Source organism: Pogoniulus pusillus, chromosome 8 (assembly GCF_015220805.1).
Source record: "Pogoniulus pusillus isolate bPogPus1 chromosome 8, bPogPus1.pri, whole genome shotgun sequence".
In the NCBI taxonomy this organism is placed as follows: domain Eukaryota; kingdom Metazoa; phylum Chordata; class Aves; order Piciformes; family Lybiidae; genus Pogoniulus; species Pogoniulus pusillus.
In genome coordinates this window covers 26,159,976-26,184,746 of record NC_087271.1, presented here as the reverse complement: position 1 = coordinate 26,184,746, position 24,771 = coordinate 26,159,976, and the positions used below count along the sequence as shown (strand labels likewise).

The 24,771-nt window shown below is 48.5% G+C and overlaps 1 protein-coding gene across 18 annotated transcripts in view; it reads left to right on the top strand.

The window, feature by feature from the left end:
* PTPRF (protein tyrosine phosphatase receptor type F) overlaps positions 1–24,771 on the top strand; it is a 401,799-nt gene that overhangs the window by 325,976 nt on the left and 51,052 nt on the right. For 8 of the 18 annotated variants that reach the window (XM_064147770.1, XM_064147753.1, XM_064147761.1 and 5 more), the window contains 9 exons: positions 969–1,550; positions 2,094–2,227; positions 2,894–3,038; positions 8,185–8,490; positions 11,376–11,569; positions 18,465–18,491; positions 20,739–20,856; positions 23,097–23,675; positions 24,317–24,414. In XM_064147770.1, coding sequence (XP_064003840.1) covers positions 969–1,550; positions 2,094–2,227; positions 2,894–3,038; positions 8,185–8,490; positions 11,376–11,569; positions 18,465–18,491; positions 20,739–20,856; positions 23,097–23,675; positions 24,317–24,414 — 2,183 coding nt within the window. The remainder of the gene's footprint in view (positions 1–968; positions 1,551–2,093; positions 2,228–2,893; positions 3,039–8,184; positions 8,491–11,375; positions 11,570–18,464; positions 18,492–20,738; positions 20,857–23,096; positions 23,676–24,316; positions 24,415–24,771) is intronic. The other 10 variants (XM_064147762.1, XM_064147760.1, XM_064147756.1 and 7 more) reach the window with 6 other exon arrangements.

The window sequence follows — 24,771 nt, the reverse complement described above, 5'->3', positions numbered from 1 at the left end:
CAGAACCAGCCCTCCTCAGCTGAACCACATGGAAACTGGAAACCTGATTGCTTTGCCAAGAATGAATTACTTTGGGATCTTAATTTGGGCTGAGCATTTTATCTTGTTCCTCATCAAGCACAGCTGCATTACAAGTCACTAAAGACTTCAAGTAGAGGAGTGGTTCATAGGAGGTTTAAACTTACTGTAGGCTTTAATTCAGTTGTTGTCTTAAAGTATTTGTGTGTTCTGCAAATCTCTGTCACACGCTCATTCACTTCCTTTGCTCTTTTGGTAAAATGGCAAACCTGGAGATGTTTTCTTGCAACAGTTGCATTCTCGTTGAAACTTAAGTGATGTCAGTGTCACAGAATTCTTGTGTAACAGTTTTTGTCTGGTTGCAGTTTGACACACCACCCAGTGAAATAGTGGATGTGAAAGTTGGTAATTTCTCTGGCTGTATCCCTCCTGCATGTACTGTAATACTTACAAGGCATTCCCCCCATCAACCCATCTAACAGCACTGCCCATGAACTCCCTATAGTCCAAGATGCTATCTCTGTGGAAGCAGGAGTATTGCTCCAGATTACCTGTGGTGCTCTGATTGCTTTACTGTATCCCTTTGTAAATCAGCTGTACACCTGGCTTCTGGGGCCAGTCCAGCCCAGCAGGCACTTTTCCACTGCCAGCTGAACCCCCATGACAGAAACATTCCTGCATCCCTGTTGAATTACCTTTATTTAGCCTGCTGCTGGTAAGTGCGTCAAGCACGTCTAATAACATGATTGCTCTGTTTATCCTTCCATTAAGAACCACTTCAAGCAATATATGGTAATATAAAAATGCATGTTCTAGAGTATGAAATGATTTCTGCCTTTTAAAGAAGAATGTTAATGGGAGGTGGCAGCTCCATTTTTATCCCCGTGCACATTGCAGGGTTTGAGCTGACTGAATTATTTAAATCACACCTCTCTGCCTTCCAATTGCAGCACTGCCAAAACCTCCAACAGAGCCATTAGTGACTGAAACGACAGCTACCAGCGTGACCCTCACCTGGGATTCGGGCAACTCGGACCCTATTTCATATTATGTCATCCAGTACAAGCCCAAATCCTTGGAGGGTCAGTTCCAGGAAGTGGATGGTGTGGCAACAACCCGCTATAGCATAGGTGGGCTCAGCCCCTTCTCAGAGTACGAGTTCCGCATCATTGCAGTCAATAACATCGGCAGAGGTCCCCCCAGTGAACTGGTTGAGGCCCGGACAGGAGAGCAAGCTCCTTCAAGTCCACCCCTCAAAGTTCAAGCACGGATGCTGAGTGCCAGCACCATGCTGGTCCAGTGGGAGCAGCCAGAGGAGCCAAATGGACAAATCCGCGGGTACCGCGTTTACTATACCACTGACTCACACCTGCCTTTGAGCATGTGGCAGAAACACAACACTGATGACAGCCACCTCACCACTGTGGGGAGCCTCATCACAGGGACCACGTACAGCATCCGTGTCCTGGCCTTTACTTCAGTGGGTGACGGACCTCCTTCGGACATCATCCAGGTCAAAACACAGCAAGGGGGTACGTATGGCGTGTGCGGTGCCTTGGCTCCGTGTCCACCCCAGTGGTGTGTGGCTGAGCTGTGTGTTTGATCTGCCCCAGTCATTGGAACTGCACTTGGTGCCCAGAGTGTCACAGTGGCATGCCTGTCCCATAGCTATCAGCTTATCCTGGGAGTTGGTGTTAGAGTCTGTACAAGTAACTCAGACCATAGCTTTGGGATACAGTGGCTAAAATGTGATAAGGGTTCTGGATGTGGATTTTGGTACTGGTGTAACTGTGCTGGGCCCTTCTGGGGTCTGAGTACACATGTGGAAGGAAGGAGCTGGGGTACAGGTCAGGAGTTGTAAGTAAGCAGAATTCCCATGGTCACCCACCTGAGTCTCAGAGGTGCTTCCTTGTGGCCTGGCCTGTTCCCGGAGCACGCTATGGGAGAAAGGGGAGAAGGGAGGGTCCAGAAGGAATGAAGGAGGATCCTCGCAGGGTGAAATGCAGACCGTGCAAAGCCATGCCTCTCTTCTCCCTGCTCTGCCTCCCGGCGCTCACCATGTGTTTGGTCCCCAGTTCCCGCCCAGCCAGCTGACTTCCAGGCAGAAGCAGAGTCTGATACTCGCATCCTGCTGACATGGCTGCCTGCCTCTCAGGAACGCATTACCAAATATGAGCTGCTCTACTGGGAAGGGGAGGATGGCACTCAGGTAAGGATCCTGCCTCTCCATTAACAGCACTTGAGGCCAGACATCACGATTCAGCAGCTTGGGAATGGTGGTTGCTTGAACTGGTATAGCAACAGAGCTGTTTCTTCTCTGTATTTCTTCTCTCTCAGGGGTGTGTGATAAGAGCGTGGCAGTCTCTGTCTGGCTTCTGTGTAAGTGATCTCAGCAGTGCTTGTTGATGCCCAGAAAATAGACAGTGACTGGTTTGAGACTGGAAAAGCTTCAAAATACCATGACTCCATCCCTGAGACATCCTTATTGCTGGTGCCTTTAAACAGTAGGGCTTCTAGGTAGTTCAGAAGTGGCCTCCAATGTGTCCACAGCTCCAGGACTGGTTACACTTAAAGAGCAGATTGAAGATGGCCTAGAGGGAGCCCTTCCACATTTAATGCCAAGTCCCTGAAGGAAGTTCAGCTCTAAATATATCAAAAGTAGTGCTGGCTTCAGGGCAGCACAGTGAGAACTATGCCATAGCAGCAGTGTCCCATGGTCCTTTCCCCTCCTGTGTTTATAGTGGCATGAGAGCTGCCAGAAATAAGTGCCCTCCAGGTGAAGTGAATGCATAAATGGGTGATGGGACTGCCTGCTCTCATGTCTCTGGCACCTGTTTTCCTGTATTCTCCAAATAATCTGTGTTTTATTTGCCAGCAAAAGGTGGAGTTTGACCCAACCTCCTCGTATGCTGTGGAAGGCCTCAAACCAGACACGCTGTATAAGTTCCGTCTGGGTGCCCGCTCAGAGCTGGGGGTAGGAGTCTACACCCCCACGATCGAAGCCAGAACTGCCCAATCCAGTAAGTTTCTTGATACTGCATTACTGAAGACAAATCAAAAACAGTCCAGTTTCCCTCACCTGGGCGTAGAGGAGCTCAATGCCTCTGCCCTTGTGGGTTCTGCAGTTTGCCAAAGGGTGGAATGGGGAAAGTCATCTGGGATTTTGGATCAGGGCTCTTTGGCAGAGGGGGTGCACCCAAGTGGTAAGTTCTTTCTTCATGTCCCTTTGATCATGCTGTCTTTCCTTAAGGGCAAGTTCATAAGAACTGGTGGAGGAGTGAAGCAGGCTGGGAAATTGCTTTGGAGAGATTGATTTGAGTGGGTTTGTGCATCTCTATGAATTCACTCCCATGCAGACAAGCTGTCTGGACAGGCAGCATATGGGTGTTTAGCTCTAAATGTGACTGTCTCCAAACTATTGGATTTGCATCCTGTCCCAGCTGCCTTGCTTCCACAGGAGTCCATCCCTGGTCCACACACTTGATTGCAACAAGGTGAGGCATCCTTTGAGGCCAAATGTGCCTGTGGCTGTCAGGTTTCTGGAGGAGTCAATTTGGGAAAGTGGTTATTTGCCTGGGTTGTGTGAGTGAGTGAGGCTGCTGCTTTGGGAACTGCAGCACCAGGGGGAAACCAGAGCAAGCTGCAACCCACTTAATAGAGAGGATAGATAATGAGGTGACCCAGGCAATATCACTTTCATCCTCATGTGATCACAGAGCAGGAGTTTGCATTGCTCTGATTGGCAGCTCAAAGCGCTGCGCATAAGCAGATTAGGGCTATCAAAGGGCCCTGCGATAAGCTCGTTTTCACTAACGATTTTTGGGCTTGCCATTATGCAAAGAGCATTAAAGGGGGGAAAAAAGACATTTCCGTTAGCACCGCCTGTCTGGGATTTACTAGCTATGTGGGGTGAGCAGTTGGCAAAGGCAGGCAGCCTTCCCTGCAGGGAGAGTGCCAGCGTGCACAGCAGCCAAGCGCCTGCGATGGCCATTAGAAAGGGAGCTCAGGCAGGGAAGAGCAGCTCTGCTCACTGTTGGAACGACCTTCTCTTTGAGGAAAATTCTGCTTCATTAACATATGAGTCGCATGGATTCCGCCACCTCGTTAAGTGAGCTAATGGCATCTTAGTACTGCACAGATAGACAGGTATGGAAATGGAGAGAGGTGCAGGTTATGCAGTTATAAATATTTGAACATGGAGAAAAAAAATTCTGAGTGTGGGGATTTGTATGTGTATTTCATACAGCTTTTGTATTGATAGGCCAAGGCTGAAGCAACTCTCCTGCCACTGAAATTAATTCTATCAGTGGACGCTCTTATCCTTGAACACTCTTAATCAGAGACGGCTCCACGCATAAATGAGTCCTTCAGAGTCTCACAGTAGTCCAAGTAGGAGAAACCTTTGCTCCGTGGACTCTTGAAGGCAGGCATCTTTGCTTGACCTGTTCCATATGCTGCCTGCTCGCAGGGAGTCTCATACTGCTCCGTTTCTAAGGTTGTTGCTTCCCTGGCCAATGGAGCAATAGCTGACTGGTTCTGACACCTGTTTAGTAAGGGGGATGTGCACAGGTTGTAAGAGATTTAGCTAAAAGCCACAGGTGTACCTTGGTTTGACCAATATAACAGCCCTTAACTTGGAGGAACCTTAGAGGAGTTCTGTTTATTCAAGAACTGACTGGTTTACGGACCCAAACTTGAGAAGATTTCTGATGACACTCTATCTGTTCTATGAGAAAAGTCATTGCCAGTTACTACTGAGCTATTCAGTGAGGATGACAAACCACTGGTTGAACAATCCCAAGACAGAGTGCATTCTTGGTTACTAGTTGTCTCAAAAATCAAGCAGATCTTTCAGAAAGCTCTGCTTTAACTCAGAAGTTGTGTGCACAATGCACAACTTTCAGGCAGAAATCTTTCAGTCTGCGTGTAGAAGCACCTCGTGTTAGACAGTTAGGAGGGTCTTCTGTGACCTTGGAGTTTACTGATCTAGAAAGACTGTTACTCTTGCCTTCAGAATGGTCTCCTTCTTGAACTTTTGAATCTGGTTGCCCTAAGAAAGGCTGCTAGATCATAATGTTCAGGTGGAACACAAACTCCAGGAGCAGTCAAACTACTACTTTCCAAAGACTGTGTCTTCAGGTTTTAGTCCTGGTCCTGACAAACCTGTCAAGGGTAACGTAGGAGGCACATCATCACTAATGAGTCACTACTGGGCTGGAGAAGGACAACTGTATTGCTCCTACTGCACTTTTCTTGTGGCATCCCTCCTCAGGGAGCATGGTGTAGGAATGCTCCTCTGGGAAAGCCAGAGGGATGCAGTACCCCCTTGCACCCTTCCAGTAGCACAGCTCATGACCTGTCTGCTGAGAAGACAGCTGCCTCTTGGCTGTCTTTCTTTTAAGTTGCTTGCTTCGTTGCTGGGCACCCTGCAAAAAGTACAAGCAATGATGCTTTGAGGGTCTGAGAATCACGGGGGAGTGTTCCAGGAGACTACAGTGCCTCAGGCAAGCAGTATGATGTAAGGAGAGGAGCATCAGCTCTGCGCCCATCAGGCCTCATCATTAAAATGCTGTTCTTGGTTGAAATATGAAGGTGGGTCTTGAGGCTGCCTTTGCTTTACCATAAGGAGTAGGTGGGCTGGATGGGCACACAGGACTGTTGTGAGCCTGCGGGGGAGGCCAGTGTGAGGAGCCTGGAGGCAGCAGAGGTTTTCACAGTGTACATGTGGATGTATCTGCATGTGTGGGTGCATGCTGGCCACCCAATCTGCTCTTAGCTGGCCCCAGGAGGGACACTTCCACTCCTTGTGCATTTTAAGTTGATCTTGCTCATGTTATCAAGTTTTATTTTGCTTTCTTTAAGTGTTATTCTGTGCCTTGCATATCATGTGTGTGACTCTTACCCAGTCAACAGCCGACATCTGGCCTGTCAGCGCTGCCAGCCAAAGGTGCCTTTGGAGAAAGAGCTCATTGCTGCATCCTAAGGGATGCTGTGGAGGCCCAAAGTCAGAGGAGAAGTCCCTTCTGTAAAGGGCCTCTCTGCACACATTGGCAAAGGAAAGGCTTGCCAAGTTCCTTATATCTCTCCTGTCTCTTCTGAGGGATGCCACCAGGCACTGTCTACCATATGCCCTTCCTGAATTCACTCTTGGTGCTCTATCTTCCTACTTTCTTCCCTACCACTTCTCTGCTGATTAACCAAGAGTGTGAAAAATCGTTTTCTACTCCTGCTTCCTTCCAGTATACCAAATGACAGTGTCAGTCCCACTTTGCATTCCTCACATAGACAACTCTTTGCTTCCACACATCGCTTTGACTTCTCTTTTCTCCAGCACAGCACCAGTAGACGCAGCCTGACTCTACTCAGTCACCTTCTCTTCCAGCTCTTCTGTTATCTTTCCTTTCCCCAGGTACCCCAGCCCTGGCATCAGGGAGGGGCCCTGCTCCCTGAGCAGAGAAGTGGGAATGAAGCTTGCAATTGCAACATGAAGCTTGCAATTGCTTCTGCTGGCAAGTGGGCCTTGTTTCCTGGAAGCAGAGGTCACCAGTGGCATTAGGAAGTCCTACTGTCTTGAGTTTTCCCAGATATTCTCCTGCTGCTAACCTGTGTGCAGCACAGCCAAGGCACAGTTGTTGGGTGCTTTAATTATCTGAGGTCCCTGCTGCCATCTGGAGTAATGTAGGTTGTGTTCAGCTTAGCACAGGCAGTGATTAGATAGGCCTGTCCCTGTGCCCCAGAAGGACTACCTGTGGTGCACCAGTGGCTTCAAGGACCACAGCATGGAGAAGGGCACCAGTCCATTTTCAAGCATGTTTCTGGGCACAGTGAAGGACAGAAGCAGCCTTTCACCTGCTGTAGCACATCAGAATACCTTAAACTTCATTATTGCTTGGCCAGACAGCTTCTAGCCTTAGACTACGCTGTCCTCTCTGCACAGGGCTCTTGCCTTCTGTGGAAGCACCCAGGGATGCACTCATCTCCCGTGTGCCTTTCTTGAACAGGCGGTTTCCCTTCCTTCTATGGGTTTTTACCCTTGCCCTTGGTGGCCCTCTGTGCAAGCATAATATCTGTAGTATCCCTGGGCAGCGAGTCCAAATGAGAGGAGACTGCTATTACCATGAGAGGACTCCCATGCTGCCAAGGCCCTGTTGCAACATAACAAATGTTCTGCAAGATTGGAAAAGGGAATGAAGCATGCAAGTGTCCTAGAGATCACTCTGAATTGTCCAGATTATCCCACTCTTCTCTCCTCCCAGATTTGTTTCACTGCTGTTCCCCAGCAATGCTATGTGCAGCAGACTGCTCTTCATCCTGATGAGATGCTGCTCAGATCCCATTCCTCCCCTTGGCCACTTAATGTTGCTGAGGCTTGGAAGCTAATGCAAATGACACAGGTTTTTGCTGAGGAGGAGGCAAGTCGTGCCTACTTTCCCCTGTACAGCTCCATAGGCCAGGAAGCCACTGAGGCAGGTAATCAGTTTGGCAGGCATGAAGCAGTCAGTCCTAGATACTAGGCACATGTGCAAAACAGCATAACTACGTTATCTCCTGTTTCCATGTGGTGCTTGGCTCCCACCTGGGTCAGGGTGCTGTTCATAGCTGATGGTTATGATTTCAAACCCTGCCTGGACATACTCCAGCTGACCTCAGTCACCTGCTTTCCCTACACCCTTTTGTTTCCTCCACTTGGCTAGGAGCAGGTTTTTGCAAGCCTTCATACAGTCTGGTGTGTGAGCTTCCCCTTCTGCCACTCTTGCCTTCTGTAGCTTCCTACCTCTTCTGGTTTCCATCTGCTTCAGATCTTCACTGAAAGCATCTTTCTTTTCCCTAAGAGTTTCTCTCCCTCTCTCACACCATCCCCTCCCCTTACTGCCATTTGTTGTGTTTGGTAAAGTGAGCGTCCAGAACTGCTTCAGGAAGAGGTGCTCTCTGATGTAGAACAGCACTTCTGTCTCCATGCTGTTCATCATGCTTTCAAATACAAATTGCCCTCAGTGCAGTCTCTGATGTTCTCAGAGGAAGGCAGGCAATTGTCCAGGAGGCTACTGGCTGAATTTCCACGTGTATGTTCTGTGCTCAGTTGGCTGGGTAAAAGTTCCCTGTGCATTTTGTTTTGTCCTTTCATTCATTTCCCTTCATCTCCCCACTTCATTTATTTATCCCCAGCCCCCTCTGCCCCACCCCAAGAAGTCGAGTGTGTAAGCACCAGCTCCACTACCATCCGGGTAAGTTGGGTGCCACCACCTGCCCAGAGCCGCAATGGGGTCATCACCCAGTACTCCATTGCGTACCAGGCAGTGGAAGGAGATGACAACACCAAACATGTGGTGGATGGCATTGGACGGGAGCATTCCAGCTGGGAAATCAAGGACCTGGAGAAATGGACCGAATACAAGGTGTGGGTAAGGGCCCACACCGATGTGGGGCCAGGACCGGAGAGCATCCCTGTGCACGTGCGCACTGATGAGGATGGTAGGTGTTACTGAACAGCTCCTTCCGCTGCCACCTTGGGCTAGCCAGGGCTCTGCTAGCTGAGATGCTGGGAAAGGTGGGGGGAGTGGAGATCTTGGCTTGGGAATGCTTTTCAAGCGGGACTGTTGGGCAGCAGTGCTTTGGTCAGTGGCTGCAGGGAGTGGGTCTGTGTCGTTGTCCTGGAGAGGGATAGGGGAATTGATCTGCTGGCTTATGCTCTGATATAGTGGTTGCCTCCAAGCTGTGAGTCAAATGTCCTGGTGTGGTCCTACAAGGACCCTGTATCTATGAGAAGTGCTTCCTGCACACATGAGGAGGCATTGCATTGCTTTGCCAGTTTGGGCTTCTAATGTTTAGTGGTTATGGTTTCCATTTTACTGAAGACCATGTGAGTTCTCCCAGCCAAAGGCTTCTCTCACACTGTGAGATTAGGACTTAAGAGTTTGCTTGTTGACCTGAAATCCAGCAAACTAAAGAGAGGAAAATAAATCCATTTGAAACTTGTAGATACTGCAGAAAAGCTGCTTCCTGCCCCAGCTTCCAGGCAACTCATGGCTTATATAAATCTGCTCTTCCACTCAAGAGTCAGAATATTGCATGTGCAGAACACTTGACTGGATATGACAGCTTTAAAGAGAAATTGTTTTGTATTAGCAGGGCTGTCAGTTATGTCATCATGACTTAAGCCATTTCCTTTGAAAGTACCAGAGCTCTGGGTGTCAGTAGGAGTTTCCATGGCTTCCTGCTGACCCCAGAAGCTGCAGATTTAACAGGAGAAGAAGGAGACAGAGTGTCCAGGCCCAGAAAGGATGATCTTGGCATTGCCCAGTCAGCGTAGCAAATTGAAACCAGACACGTTACAGTTTCTCTAAATGGGCTGCCACTGTGCCCCACATCTCTGTGGCTCTGGAAGTGGCATTTGGGAATGCTCACTGACTGCATTCCTGGGCTGGCAAGCACATCTGTGTGTGTCCTGCTGCCTGTATTGTTTGCTTCAGTTCTCATTCAGCAGAGTTGTAGCCCAGGGGAAGCTGCTACCCCAGAAATGTCTCAACAAGCTCTCTCAGTTAGTTTTCGGGCACCATGGTTGGACATTCCAGCTCAGCTGTCAGGAGTGATTTTGTATCACTCCGACATGCTGATGCTCAGTAGATACCCATGGTGAAGGAATGAGAAATCCTAAACTGTAATCTGAAAACAAAATGAGCCTTCCCAGTTTGGGTCTCAGATGCAGCACATGCTTCTCATAGTGGGATAGGATAATTTTCCTCAAAACACTGTGGTCTGCTCGCATTCACAGCTCCTCATGTCTCCACAACCTCCTGTATCATGTGTTGCCAGGGCTTCCTGCCTTCTCTTGCCAGCCAAGCTTGACATGCAGCTTCTGTCTGGTTCTCAGGGAGGATCTTGTTTTCCATTTGTGTGTGGGCAGGAACATCTTGCTAGGACAGGAGAGCCCCTTGGCCTGTGCAAGGTCACTGCACTAAGTGAATTGTAGGTTACAACATAGGTCAGAAGGTAGCAGCTACTCAAGCACAGCCACCTCTATTCCCATACCTCGAGCTGGGCTCATGGTGCTAAAATTCTCCCTTCCTCCTTTCTGCATTTTATTTAATTATCTACAATTAAAAAGGACATTTGGGGGAAATAATGAATTGCCCTGCAGCTTAAAAACTGTGCTTACCTGCTGGGTAGCTGTTTCTTCCCATCTAGTTGGTCGAAATAGCAATACTCATTATGTCTGCTTGTCAGCTATCCATCCTTAATTATCTAATACTGATTATTTCTTGCTGTGTTGAGAATTTGGGTGTAGAGGGTTCCAAACCCCTGGATTTTCCTAGGCAATGGAGATTGGAAGGGATCCTGCAGTAGAGGTGCTAGGATGGAGCCCAGGACCTTCACCTGGGTACCAGCCTGTCATGTAGCAGCGGTGTCCTCAGGCGGTGCACACCTCTGCTCCCAGGTTCATCAGCTCCAAGGAGCTTTCCAGGAGCAATTGAGAGGCTAATTTTTTAGCATTGACATTTTTGTCACAGTCGGTGCAAGAGCAGAAAGTAATAAGGAGGTAATTTTTCCAAATGGTAAATAGGGTATAAATACATTTTCAAACGGGACTCACCTTGCAAGAAAATTGATATTTTCTGGGCAGTGTAATTTTTCATTTTATTATCAAAAAGCATTCAACTAGCTGTGCGTGAAATACAGTCCCCAGAGCTGTCACAGTCCCCACAGGCCTCTTTATCTGGCTGAGTTCAGTGACTGCTGCCTCTGAGCTCTGGGTTATTGTTTTAGGATGGTGCTTTTCCCCCTCATTAACCTCTTGCTGTCACAGGGGAAGAGCACGTGTACACTCCGGCTGGTGCCAGTACCAGGCCTCCCTGCAAGGCAGCCTCAGTGCCTAGCCAAGCTACCTGGGACTGTTGGACTGTGTCTAGATGTATGCAGACAGATCTGAGTGGAGGTGTTGTGACAGGCAAAGAAGGGTTCAAAACCCCTTCTTCTGCTGCTAGGCATTCTGAGCTGCAGGCAGTTACCATGTTGTTTATATTCTGCTATGTTCTTGTAGTCTTCCCTCCTCCCCTAGTGCTGCAGACAAGAGGGTTAGATGGACCTTGGGTCTGATCTTGCATGGTAGCTTTTATTAGGGATGTTCCTGCATGTCAGAGTCATGTTCTTTCCTGATGAAAGTAGCAAAGGTGCCTAGATGCTGGGAAAGTGTGAGGGATGTGGTCATACTGGAAAACTGTAGTATCACTTTCTGGTCAGGTACTTGTACCAGCAGGGCCATTCTTCCATTGAGATGGAGGGAAGGTAGCGAAGAAGCGAGAGGCAGCTGGCAGCAGTGGTGTGGTACTGGCTAACTGTGTGTTCTCTGTGTGTTGCAGTGCCCAGTGCTCCGCCACGCAAGGTGGAAGTAGAGTCTGTGAATTCAACTGCCATCCGGGTGAGCTGGAAGCTGCCCATCTCCAACAAGCAGCATGGGCAGATCCGTGGGTACCAGGTTACGTACGTGAAGCTGGAAAACAATGAGCCCCGAGGGCAGCCAGTGATCAAGGATGTCATGCTGTCAGAAGCACAGGTACAGTATGGGGACCACAGGCTGGTGGGCATGGCGCCTTCACTCCCTGCAGAGGGCCAGGATGATGAGATCAAAGCATTTCTTGGTTGCCTCTTGCAGCTCCAGAGTGTGAGACTCAGCCCTGCCTGAGCAAGGCAAACAGTTTGTCCCTAACCCGTGGCTTACAGACAGGTTAAAAGTTTAACCAGGAGAGGACTGCTGTAAGGAGAATGATGCATTGAACAATGTTCCTCTCTTACCCTTTCTCCAGCATGTGCCTCTTTCTGCCTGCCACATTGTGTGCAGACTCTAGCTGGAGCAAGTTGTGTTTTGCCAGTCAAATCATAAACTATTAGAGAGTTCTAAGTAAGGTTTCTTTTGTGCTGCTGATGTTCAGGGCAAAGCTTCTCTCTCAACAGGGTGCTGCCTGCCTGTGGGGTGTGGGCATGTTTCTGTACTTTTGGATAGGCACAGCATAACCAGGTGGTTCAGCCCTAAGAAGAGATGGCTCTATAGAGACCTTATAGCAGTTTCCCAGTATCTAAAGGGGGCCTACAAGATAGCTGGAGAAGGACTGTTTGCAAAGGCATGCTGTGACAGGATGGGTGGTAATGGCTTCAGACTAGAAGCTAGATTTTTATTAGTTATTAGGAAGAAATTATTCACCATGGGAGTGGCAAGGCACTGGAATGGGTTGCCCAGAGAAGTTGTGGAGACTTCAACCCTGAAACTGTTAAAAGCCGGGTTGGATGTGTCCTTGAGCCACCTGGTCTATTAGGAAGTGTCCCTGCCCATGGCAGGGAGGTCGCTCTTTAAGGCCTCTTCCAGCCTGAACTGTTCTTGGATTCTGTGACTTGACCTTGCATTGCCTCTTCAAACCAAGAAGTGAAGCGAACTGAGTCTGGGAAAGGCTAAAAAGATAGGGGAGAACGAGTGGGTTGCAGGCCCACATTGCCTGTAAAGGACTTTGCTTTCTGCAGTCCCTGTTCAACAGTGCTCATATTTACGTGGTCTCCTGGATACTCCACCATCTGTGAGCTGGGGCCCTGTTCCCATAAAGCGCTGCAGGCGTGGTTATGCACTTCACTCAGCCTAGCAATGCGTAACTGCCTCTTTGCCAAGGTCCAGGGAGGTTTTTGGTGTCATCTCTGTGATGAAATATGGCTCCTTTGGAGCAAAGGTCCTTCATCCCAGATGACCCATGCTGTTCTCAGCAAAGATAATCGTATAAATGAAGCAGAGGATCTGCTGCTGTTGGAAGCGATGAGTAATCGATTCAGAGCTGGCTTGCTTGAATGATGCCCAATATAAATACTGGAGAGCTGCAACGATTAATTGATCTGTCTGCTGAACGCAGCTGTGAATCATTTATACGTTCATCAGTGGGGAGTGCAGTGCACAGAGGCAGCTTTACTCCCCATTCATATTCTGAAGGATAAGACTCAGTAATAATGTGGAAGGAGAAAGAAAGAAAACACTTTGAGGGCCTTTGCAGTGTTGTCTGGGGCACATCTCTGCTTACATTTCAGATGTTGCATTATTTTCATCATTAGCAAAGCTGCTTACTGCCCTTTACTTGTTCCAGGAGGATATAATCTGTGTTTTGTGAACAATTGATGCTGGAATTTGGAGTTAATGGGCTGGTCCCAAGTGTAGGTGGGCAAAATTGGCAGCGTTGTTCTTGTTGGTGTTTTCAAATATGGTATGCTTGCCCAGCCAGTTCTGTTTTCACTTCTTACTCATACACTTCAGAGAGAGAAACCCCATATTAATGTGCAGGAATGAAGATGCCAGATCCAGAAACTTTCCAAGGAGTGCTGGATTTTGCCTTTTTTTTTTTTTCTTTCTTTTTGAATGTGTGCATCAAGGAAGCAAGTTGCTTGAGGTTTCCTGGCCTGACACACCACTTACCAGTCTTTCATACTTGGTGAATTTATATGGGAAAGTTCTTGGTTGTTGTGATTCATTATTTTTTTTCTCATGTGTATGATGCTGGACTCATCCCCTAATTTTCTGATGGAAGTGGAGACCAAAAGATAGTTGCAGAGAAGTGACTATTCTGGATAAGCTGTATCACTCTTGGGATAAACTAGTGATGACCCTGCAGGGATGAGGTCTCACTGACTTGCCAGAAGAGATCTTTATTTCCCAAAAGAGCAAGAAGCCAGGCATGACCTGTGCTTGTGATGAAATACGTTTGCTCCAGAAGCTAAAGAGCTTCTGTAAGAGCTGCCATCTTTCAGTACAGCAGTGTGTGTCTTTGCAAACAGACAGATCAAACTTGAACAAGTAGTCTTGGAAGAGTTATTTTCTATGAAAGAAAATGAAAAGCTACACTGAAACACCTGTCCCTGAAGGTCAGAAGATGAAGATGGCCAGAATATAGCCACAGTTCAGTACTCAGAAAAATTCATGAACATTTATACCAATGCACAAGAAGATAAACTGACTGAAAATCTGGACTGAGAGAAGAAATTCTCTGGACATGTAGGCAGAGCCCCTCCTCCTGCCTAGCCAGGCTTTCTGCTGATTTTGAGTGGGTATGTACCACATAATCTGCTTCCTGCAGGAGGTATGAAGACACTGGTATTAAAGCTGACTCATGATTCTTCCTAATTGAAGATGAGAAAGAGAGAGAGTAAACGAAGATGAAAGGGAAAAGGAAAGGGGATGGAGCTGTTACCTATGCAGATAATACAGATCCTGAGTTTTCAAAACCATTTTAGCAGAAAGGACTAAAATATCATCAGAGAAATGAGGAGGACCCTGGTGCTGAAGATATTGCATTTTATTTTACAACCTCTCCTCTCTAGAGAAAGTAAGCAATTGTTAGGAAGGTCCTGCAAAGGAGCTGAAGTCTCTTCTTCCCCTATGTGGCTGTGCCTGTGACTGATTGCCTCCATCAGCCTTTTCTGTGCCTGAGCTCTTGCCTCCTGACTGCTCTTGACTGATGGGCAAGCAAATATGACCATGCCCTGTGGAGGAGTGTCCAGGGAGAGCATGTGCATTGCTGCAGAACTGGGTCAGATACCTACACCACCTCCTGCACAGGCCCTGCACGTCATGACTCAGCTAGGTTGTATAGTGAATGATGGCAGAAGATTGATTTCTGTGCTCTGGGTCTTGTGCACAATGCATCTGAGCACCGAGAGGGTGTCTCTGAAAGGAGCAGGGATGCCAGTGCAGGGTCATAGCTGCACTCCACCACTCTCATCACTCTCATGTAAATCTTTACCAGCTTGAGGGATCAGAGGATAGCAGAGCCATGGGGAACAAGCATTAAGGTCTTCAGAGGAGAGCAGGGGCCAACTACTTTTCTTGATCTCTAATCCCAGGGCAGCTGCAGTGTGTCAGAAGAAGTGGTGGGCTTAATCTTCACCATCCCTTCCCAGGTACCAGTCCCATGTGCCCTACAGACTTCAGTGCTGAGCCTTCAGCACTGGACACAGACACAGCAGCAGAGCTAGGCCGTCCCATTTGGGTTCCCATGCAAGTATGATTTTGCTCTTTCCAAAACAGGCAGCTAGACCTTGCATGAATCTAACTGTTGATTCATTGTGTAGTGTTCCTGCCCAGCCTGCTTGTCCTCAGTTAGGACAGAGATGTCCTGAGTGCGGACTTTCTCCTCATGGTGCAAGGTGGTCTTGACAGCTGCTCCTGCTCCTCACTGTGCAGCATATTTGCTCAGGAGCCTGCTACTTTTGTTGCTCTGAGAATACAGCATGCACGGTAACCTCCCTGGATAGCCTCTGGAGCCTGCCCAGAGGGCTTGGCAGTGCTTGTGCTGCTGGCAACTTCTTCTATACAGCTGGGTGCAAGGAGATCAGGCTTTGTGGAAGAGAAACTTCTGCCTCCTCCTCCTCTTGCTCTGTGGAGTCATAGCAGGGGAGAGGTGTGCTGCCCATGAGAAGGGCTGCAGGCTCACAGGAAAGTTGTGTAGTCTTCACAGGCAGCACTTCTCCATCAAGCGTGCAGACTAAGCACACATCCCACCAGCTTGCTCCAGAAGAGCAGGAAGAAGTAACAGCAAGCACTTCAAGCTGTTGGATTGAGATCAAAGGAGAAAGGGGAAGCAGAGACTCCTATTGTCCCTGGGCAGAGCCCACCCCAGGCATAACAGAGGAATTTACAGCCTCCCTTTTTCATCGGGTGGTAGTCAAGGATCTTTATCTGAATCCTACTTGGATGCATGTGTACTCATCTAGTGTGGTGTGGAGGTGAGATGCACTGTGCTTCCTAAGTGGAACAAAACTGAAAGACGTCATCCAAGACGACAAAGGTGAAGTTCCAGAGCCCTCAGACCTTTCTGCTTCCCGTGAGCTAAGCACCTGAGCTTATGTCTGGAGTTTTACTGTTGCATCACAGTCACTGAAACAGAGGGGAGGAAGATGTGCAGGAAAACCGTGATAGCCACTTCCCAGAGTCGGGGCTGTTAGGAGGGCTCGAGTCCTATCTTTTGCAAGAGATGTGGTCAGGGAAAGCAGCCATTCCATGGTGAGACATGAGTACAGTGTGTGGAGTTGAAGTGTAAAATGAAACGTTAAGGCATTGCAGCTGTCGTAAATACACACAGTTAGCTTTAGCACTTCCCTGAGCCATCCTGCCTCATGCACACAGCCCTGACTGAGTTCTTTTTATGACAGCTCCTGGGCTTTTGAGATCAATTTGTCTTACTGACCAACCTTAAACACTTAAGAAGCAGTTGAGTTAGTTCAAGGAATGTAATGTTTTGATCTGCAGATGATATTTTCATAATGAAACTGAATTTATACCAAGAGTATTTATGCAGGCTTAGCTTTTTACTGTTACTTCTCTGGCCCAGATCTCAAGGCATTTCTTTGCACTCTGATCTGATGCAAGATTAAAGTCCACTGAAACATAAGAGCAAACAGAGTTTGAACATTAAACATTTGGTCTAAAGTCTTAGTGGGTGATAAACTCCCTGGTGTAGTGTTAGAAGCTGTGAGATGCAGTAGCATCCTCAGCCCAGGTCTACTCCACTGCTTGTTGCAGTGGGGTGACACATTTGCTCCTGCAGCTTGGGTGGAGGCAGGTTGGGGTGTTACAAACCATGTAGCCTCAATCCATCAGGGACATGGTGTTGGAGCAAAAGTGTACTTCTGGGAAAAAAGAAATACTAGGCTTTGTGTCCTTCTGCAGCAAGACTTTTGCCAGGTTTTAAATCAGTGGGGCAATGTATGGCTGTTGGCTGCATCAATAGCAATGATTTGGGTTGAGCTCAGCATGCAGTGCTGGAAATAACACTAAGATGTCTTTGGAAAGAGCACCTTTAGTGACCATAATACATAGTGAGGGCCCTGGCTTTATAGGAAGTCTTTAGGGATGACTTGACCCCTCAGCTGAAATAAATTTCAAGAGGTTTTAGGCAGGTAATTCTGCTGCAGTCTTACAGCATCAGATAAGTGAACTGTAATAAAATCTTAGAGGGACATTTCTCCAATAGCTGTTTCTTTCTGAATTTAGAGAATAAAATAACCAATATTTTGAAGGTATGCCATGTATTTTACTGCTGGGGAGAGTATTCTGCCACTGTGATAGGCTGCAGCCTAGGTAAGCCACCTCAAATAGCCCGAACACAAAAGGCAACTTGTAACTTTAGTACTATTTAGTGCTTGTACCACACTTGCAGGTTCCCAAGCACTACAGAAGCATTATCTGGGCTCCCCTGTGTCCTGAGGAAGTCAGTACCTGAGCACCATTTCACAATTGGCAGATCAGGCTCAGAGTCAAGGTTTGCCAAGGCTCACACTGTGAGGCAGGGAGAAGAAAAGCTATCTTCCACTTTCATCTCTGTGCTTGAACCTACCAACTGATGCTTCTTCTGGGCAGATGTAGTAACCTGATGTAACACACTACCTTGACTGAGGAGTTCGCTGTGATCTCTGCAAACCTTGCTGTGGTGTGTCAGCCACATGAACAGTGCTGTGGGTGTGTGTGGCATCAGCCGAGGTCTGCTAAGTCTCATCACCCCAATGCAGCTTTGATGCCTAAGAACCACAAATCCAGCTGGAAACCTCCTATGTGTTCTCTCTTCAGAGGCCTAATTGAGCTGCCATGACTCAGAATCCACATGATCTTTTGCTGGGAAATGGTTTGTGTAGAAGTATCATCTGCAGGGCTGCTCCTACCAAAGAAGTGTTTGCTGTTTGGCACTGTGTAATTGGGAGTAAGAGGCTCTTTCCTCAGTATGTGCATCAATTTGAGCCTCACTCAAGCCACGCAGCACTGTTGGAAAGGAGCAACTTAGTGTGGAGCTATGTGTAACGTCTCAGCCTCCCTTGCATCACTCTGTTTACAAGACATGGCACTCATTGGTTTTCTGAGGTACTGAGAGCATTTTCTTGCAAATTATACAGGAAAGAGCAGCTCTGTAAATATTGTGTTAGTGCTTTCCTGCCCTCTCAGTTTTGTGTGCTGAAGTCTTTGATTGTCAGTGAAAGACAACATCTGGAGATTCACTAGGACAGAAAGTGGAGAATAGGCCACAAACCTGTTGTGACTGGTGGGGCAGCAGTCAGCCACAAGGCTACAAGCTGTCCTGTCTTTCTTCTGCTCATAGGAGAGGCAGGGAAGTGCAAAGCCAGGAGGGGAAAGGACTAGAGAGTTAGGCACTGGTGACCTCTCCATCCATATGAGAAGGAAACTCTTTTGCTCCTGTTTGTGTGAATGATCTCAGGCCTAATACGCAGGCTAGCAGCATGTAGACAATTGCTCTGTGCCACTTCTTCCCTTGGCACAACCTGTGCCAAGTGATCCTCTGTGTATAAGTGTTGTAATCACCCCAAACCTAGTCCTGCTAACCCCTGCTGTTGTCGTCATCATCCCCTTCCTACATGTCGCCCCTTAAAATTCTGTGTCTCCATTTTTCTCTCCTCCTTCCTTTCTCCCCCATCAGTGGAGAGCTGAGGACTCCGTCGACCATGTAAGTACCACTTGTGTGTATTCCAGGTTGGAAAAGAGGGATTTGGTAAATCGATTTGTGAATTCTGTAGACACGGTGCTGTCAAAACATCCCTTTCACTCTCTTAATGAGGCTGGAGAGTTACATTGTGAAACCTTCCACAAGCAGCAAATCCAGAGAAAATTGGCATTTAGATTGCTACTAAATGCAGAAAGGCAATTGACATTTCCTATAATCTGTGTTTCCAGCTTGTTGCAGTGCAGTCTTAGGCAGGCTCAAGTGATCGGCTCCAGAGCTGCATCCTACTTTCTGCGGTAGTTGGCCCACTGAGTCGCGCAGCAAAACGTGATAATATAATCTTTAAACCACATTGATCATAGTCCTGAAAAATAACCTACACTCTCAACTGCGACCTTTGGCTGAAACACAGAGAGTAATAAGAAAACAATCACATTTAAACAGCTAAATCCAATTTTTTCCACATAATTTTGAAATACAAATTTGGAGGAACAAGCTGCACAATGACCTTTTTAGAGTCAGCAATTCAATTTCCTGCCCTACTGCAAGCTTCTCCAGCACAATGTGTTTCTCCTCCTGCTTTGTATGGAGGATTCTCACCCGGAGTGGCTTTGTCATGACAGCACTGCGTTTACATTATGCAGTCAGACCTTCTTTCATCCGTCCCCTGTCTCTCCTCCTCCTCCCAGCTCGCTTGCTTTGCTCCTGGTGGCATGCTTTTGCGTGAGAATTTCTCTTTGCATGGATTTGGGGGGAGTGAGTTCTCTTGGGATGTTCAGAGTCTGCAGATTTTGTGTGAGTGCTTCCCCCCGCGGGTCCACTGGCACCGATCGGACTGTGCGTCCACTCACTGGCACACATGATCTGCTGCAGGGGCGGAGTTGGGATCGAACTCTGGTTCACACGGTGATTTTGGCGGGGTTCTTGTTGGTGCTTGTTGATTTTTCTCTGGGCTGGCCGGTTCCGCAATGGTAGCACAGTGATTTTGTTGAGTAAGCCTGGGCAGGTAACCTGAACCAGCAGCACTGGCTGGAAATCAGCAGGTTTAACAGCGTGAGTGTTAGTGCGAATGAGTGATGGGAGGCTGGCTGTGATCTGAAAGCAACTGCAGGCATCACTCGAACCCCTGTAGCTGGCAAGGGTCCTCCAGGCAAATGATATTGGAGCCCTGGGAGCAGTCCCTAACAATGTTTGTGTTGCCTGTCCTCAAGCAGCTCGAGCTTGCCCCCCTCTATCTCCGCCTCTTCTCCTTGTCTGAAAGAGTAAATAACCATCTCAAAGTCTCTGCCTCCTTCCCAAAAGTCTCCCCAGCTCCCGGTCCCACCCAGGTGCCTCTTGCTTCCTGGCTTGATGAGTTATTAGTGCTAATGGCCCCTGTTCATTTCACAGCACCCGCAGATGAATGCAGGTCAGAAGTACCTGCCCTGAGCTTGCAGAAAGCTGCTGGGAGTTCCTGAGCTTGCTGTGCTTGCTCATTTACAGGCCTGGCCAGCCAGGCTTGGCACAAGTCATGTTGCTGCTGGAGGCCAGGAGGGAGGAGCAGTGCTTCCCTCTTTGATCTCAAATTGAAGTGCAGATCCATGCCCTCTCCTGCCCAGAGGAAGCCAGAGCATTCGAGGTTGCAAGTCCTCCCTCCTCCCAGACCTCCCACTGCGCAGGGTTTGCCCTTCGGGCTTTGCCAATGCCTTGCACTGACCCTATCCCATCCCTGCAACTCGTGCCTGGCAGGGAGGGGGAATATGATGCTGTAGTGCAGGTGCTCTCTGCCCGGGGCCCTCCGCCCCTGCATTGCCTCTCTGTGCTTCCTGTGGCTCTGCCACAAGAGATAACTTTTAAAATCCCCAATTAGCCCCCAAGAGATTTCCACATCTGAACTGGCTTTTGCCCTGGTTCACAGCCCTTACTGTCAAGCATGCTGTGGCAGGGTGGCTCTGGCTTCATGCAGGGCCATCTCTGGAACAGGTCTCCCTCTTGGCAGAAGCACAGGTTGCTGGTGAGTTCCTGAAAAAGCCAAGTGTTAGAGGCAGGGGCTGAAATTAGTCAGGTGAGTGTTGGAGTGGCAGCAGCTGTTGTTTGCTGGCTCTGTGCAAGATGCGTGCGCCTGGGTGTGATGCAGGAGTGTGAGCCAGCAAGGGTGCCTGTGTGTCACTGATGGAGATGCTGACCTCAGTGCCCTCCTTCTACTCACTCCAGTAACAAGTATTTGCTCTTCTCATTTACCTCTTCTTCACCTCATGGATGTGCTCCCAGGAGACCGTCATTGGAGGCCTGTTGCCAGAAACCACCTACTCTGTCACAGTCGCTGCCTACACCACCAAAGGAGATGGTGCCCGCAGCAAGCCAAAAGTCATCACTACCACAGGGGCAGGTGAGTGTGGGGAGCAGATGCCACAGCCTTGTAGGGTTGGTGCTAAAACGTGCCCAGATGTGCATGGGGACTAAGGCCAAGACATACAGGAGGAAACACGAGGCCTGGAGACACTGCAGAGGTACATGTTCTTGTGATCTCCAGCCCTTACTTACAGGCTTTGCTACTGGATCACCTGAACCAAGTGCAGCAAACAGATGGACAGACACTGCCAGGGCCCATGAGAGAGCAATGAAACACTGCATAGTCCAGAGACCTGGGAAGAGGAAGCCTGAAAGTCCAGGCCCTCCCTCAGCTTTGGAGTCATGGCCTGTCCTCACCTTATTCCTGTAAGCAAGTGCCATTTCTTGGTTCCTGCGGTTACTGCAGTGCTGCCTGGGCTGGCCCCTGGCACAGAGAGCTCCTGAAAGGTGCTTCTCAGCTCCTCCCCCAGCCACTGCTACTGCTGCTGCTTCAGGCTTGTGTAAACTTGAGCCTGCCTGCTCCTAGATGGTAAAATCTGGAATGCAACAAAACCTGCCCTAGGAGTGCTGCAGACACAGCTTCTAGAATCGTGGGGATCCCAGCCAGTTCGGTTCTGCTGTCTCAGTGGAGACTCATACCCTGTGCCTAGTGCAAGACAGGAGCCTCGCCCTGAAGCAGGGGCACCGGAAAATTCATCAGGTACTTTCCTCCGGATGCAGTCAAGCTTGCCTTAGGTGGTGGCACCAACAAGTTGACATTGTCTTGTCCTCATTTTCCACTCACTAGACATGTCCTAGAGCTGATAATCCAGTTGCTTCCTCACATCAGCCACAAGAACAGTATTTATCGCTTGTTACTGTGGGAATGCAGCTTGTGCAAACTGAGCGTTTGTTCCTGGTGCTTTTAAACAAGGAACAGCTTGCCATCTCCTCTGCACTGCATATGGGGAGCTCCAGAGGTAGTTTCCACTGTCACAATCTCAAATGCTGTCTCCCTTGTGCCTCGGCATGATGTATGCTCTGTTCATCAAATTGCTACAGCTGTCCTATAAACATGAAGAGCTTCCTAAACATGCCAGTGTTGCACCGTAAACCACAGTGGGTCTTCCTGTGCTATGATGCACACTTAAAGTTAATGTTTGGAATCAGCTTTGAAAATAATATGTCCCTTAATGCTAGCTGCTGTTAGACGTTGCATTGAGTGCAAAGAGGATGACACTGGCAGCGGAAATGTAATTGTGTGTCTTAAATACCTACAAAACCACCCGCAGAGCCGCCTTCCTACAGGCTGAACTGCAGGCTTGACCTCAAAGGGGAGTGTTGGTATCGCCCTCTGATGGCAAAATCAGGACATGATTCTGTCAAACACTTTTTTCTCTCGTGCTCATCTGTGGGCTCACGTTTCAGAACTGCCGGAGGATATTTAACTAGATTTGGCTACGATCCCATTTTTGTTTTCCTATCAATGGCCCCATCCCTTTGATTCTGAGTATCTTCCCTATCAGTTGATTTGTTTACAAATCTGAGCTGATGTGACGTGAAGACGCATCCCTTTTTTAGCTGAAGGATATCAAGCTATTAAACCATCAGTTTAAAGCCATCAGCTCCTAACTAGTGACGGCAACACCCCTTGGCTTGTGCAGCATAAGCAGAGATCTTGTGGAACGCTTGTGTTCACCCCTCACATGGACACTGACGTCACGAATCTGCTCATCGGCTAACCCAAAATGTATTCTGATGGCAAACAGCCTGCCCGGCTCTGCTCGCTGCCTCTGCAGATGGTAAAACTGCAAGGTTTCAGGATGAAATTTGTCTGCCTCCAGACAGATGAGGGCACTGGACTCGGGCTTCTGTGTGTCTCTCACGGTACAGTGCAATTGGGCCAGCATGGCCTGGTGCTGCATACTAGCTGGAGTGTCTGAAGACCACCGATTGGGAGAATGGGATTCAGATCTTCTCTGAGATAAATATAATGCCTTGAGGTACCTAAAACCTTTCCTTTAAAAGGGGATGAATTTCAGGGCAGTATATGGCTGAATTTATTCCCTTTTTAGACAGCTGCACATGGGAGAATGTCAGACAGGAGCTGGCTGGCTCCAGCTTCCCTCACCACTGGATTAGGGTTGCCTCTATCCATGTGAATTGTCTGTCACCCTCTTCACCCTGTTCTCTGAACTTTCTCACTTTCCTCAGTCCTCATGGACTGAGCAGCACAGAAGCCGTCCTTCCTTCTCCTCCTCCCAGGCTACAGATGGTCATTGTGTGTTTATGTTGCAGTCCCAGGGAAGCCCACCATGATGATTAGTACGACAGCCATGAACACAGCCCTCATCCAGTGGCACCCACCCAAGGAGATGGTAGGGGAGCTGCTGGGTTACCGGCTGCAGTACAGACGTCTTGATGAGGAAAAGATGAACACCATAGACTTTGGGAAGAGAGACCATCACTACACTGTGACCAACCTGCACAAAGGGGCCACGTACCTCTTCAAATTGTCTGCTAAGAACAGAGCTGGCCCAGGAGAGGAGTTTGAGAAGGAGATCACTACTGCAGAAGATGTGCCAAGTGGCTTCCCACAGAACCTGCGTGTGGTGGGTCTCACCACTTCCACCACAGAAGTTGCGTGGGAACCCCCAGTCTTGGCAGAAAGAAATGGCAAGATTGTCAACTACACAGTGGTATACAGGGACATAAATAGCCAGCAGGACCTCATTAACATCACCAAGGACACAAGTATCACTTTGATGAATTTGAAGCCCGATACCACTTACGACATCAAAGTGAGGGCCCGCACCAATAAGGGTGTTGGGCCACTCAGCCCCAGCATCCAGTCCCGGACCATGCCAGTTGAGCAAGGTAAGTGCCCCTCTAACAAGCCCTAATGGCAAGCTCTGCTTCCAGGACAGAGACCTTTTCTTTGGTTTGTGAGACTACACTTCTCTTTGCTCTGACCAGTGAGATCAGGTGCTGTCTGGCTCCCTGCACTAAAACTGGCTCGGCAAGCAGGGGCTCAACAAAGGTTCCCTTAAAGTTGCCATTTAAGGGGGAGAGGGATGTTGGTGGTAGCTTAAATGCCTTTGTGGCTCCACAGACACACTTTGATGTGTTACCCTTACATGAAAGGCTCTTGCATGAACTGGAACAGGCAGGTAGATAGGATCATCTGCAGATCCAGTACCTGAGTGCCACAGTTCTTTGATCATGACAAAGGGCGAAGAGAGTGTGAGTGGAGCGGGAAGGGAGGGAGGCTACCGTTCAGCCTACAACTTCCTTTCTGTGATGCTGGAAAGTATAGTCAGAAAGCAAAACTCCATTGAAGACTGATGACTTGGTAAAAGGCTGCTGCTCTTTTCTCCTCGTCTCTCACTTCTCTGCTGTAGCTGAACTCTTTGACCTCTGCTGCTGAGTTAGACAAAGAGAGACTTGGAGCCGAGCTGCTGCCTGGCTCCCTCCTGACTTGGCCTTAGAGAGCTCAAATATCTTGTTTTTCATTTCAGTGTTTGCTAAGAACTTCCGCGTCAATGCCGTCATGAAAACATCTGTGTTACTGAGCTGGGAAGTGCCTGACTCCTATAAATCTGCAGTGCCTTTTAAGGTAAGAGTGAGATGCAGAGGACAGGGAGCTTCGCCTGTGGCATTGAGCAGGGCAGTGAAAAGCAGCATCTTGACGTATAATGTTTTCAGGCCATCAGACAACACACCCACAGAGCAGGTCATGTTGCTTACTGGCCTGGGATCTTGTGGAGCTCAGACCTCCAAGCCCACGTTAGGTAGCTGCTCTTACTTTTGAGCACCCGTGCATGAACCATTGCACACAACAGAGCACACTGCTGCTTGCTTTCCCTGCTCTCGCTCTTCTTAGGCCAGAAGGTGTTGTAGCTTAATTTCTTTCTGTTTTGATCAGCTTTGAAATAGCCTGTAAGCATTTGGCTCATGGTAATAAAACAGGAGT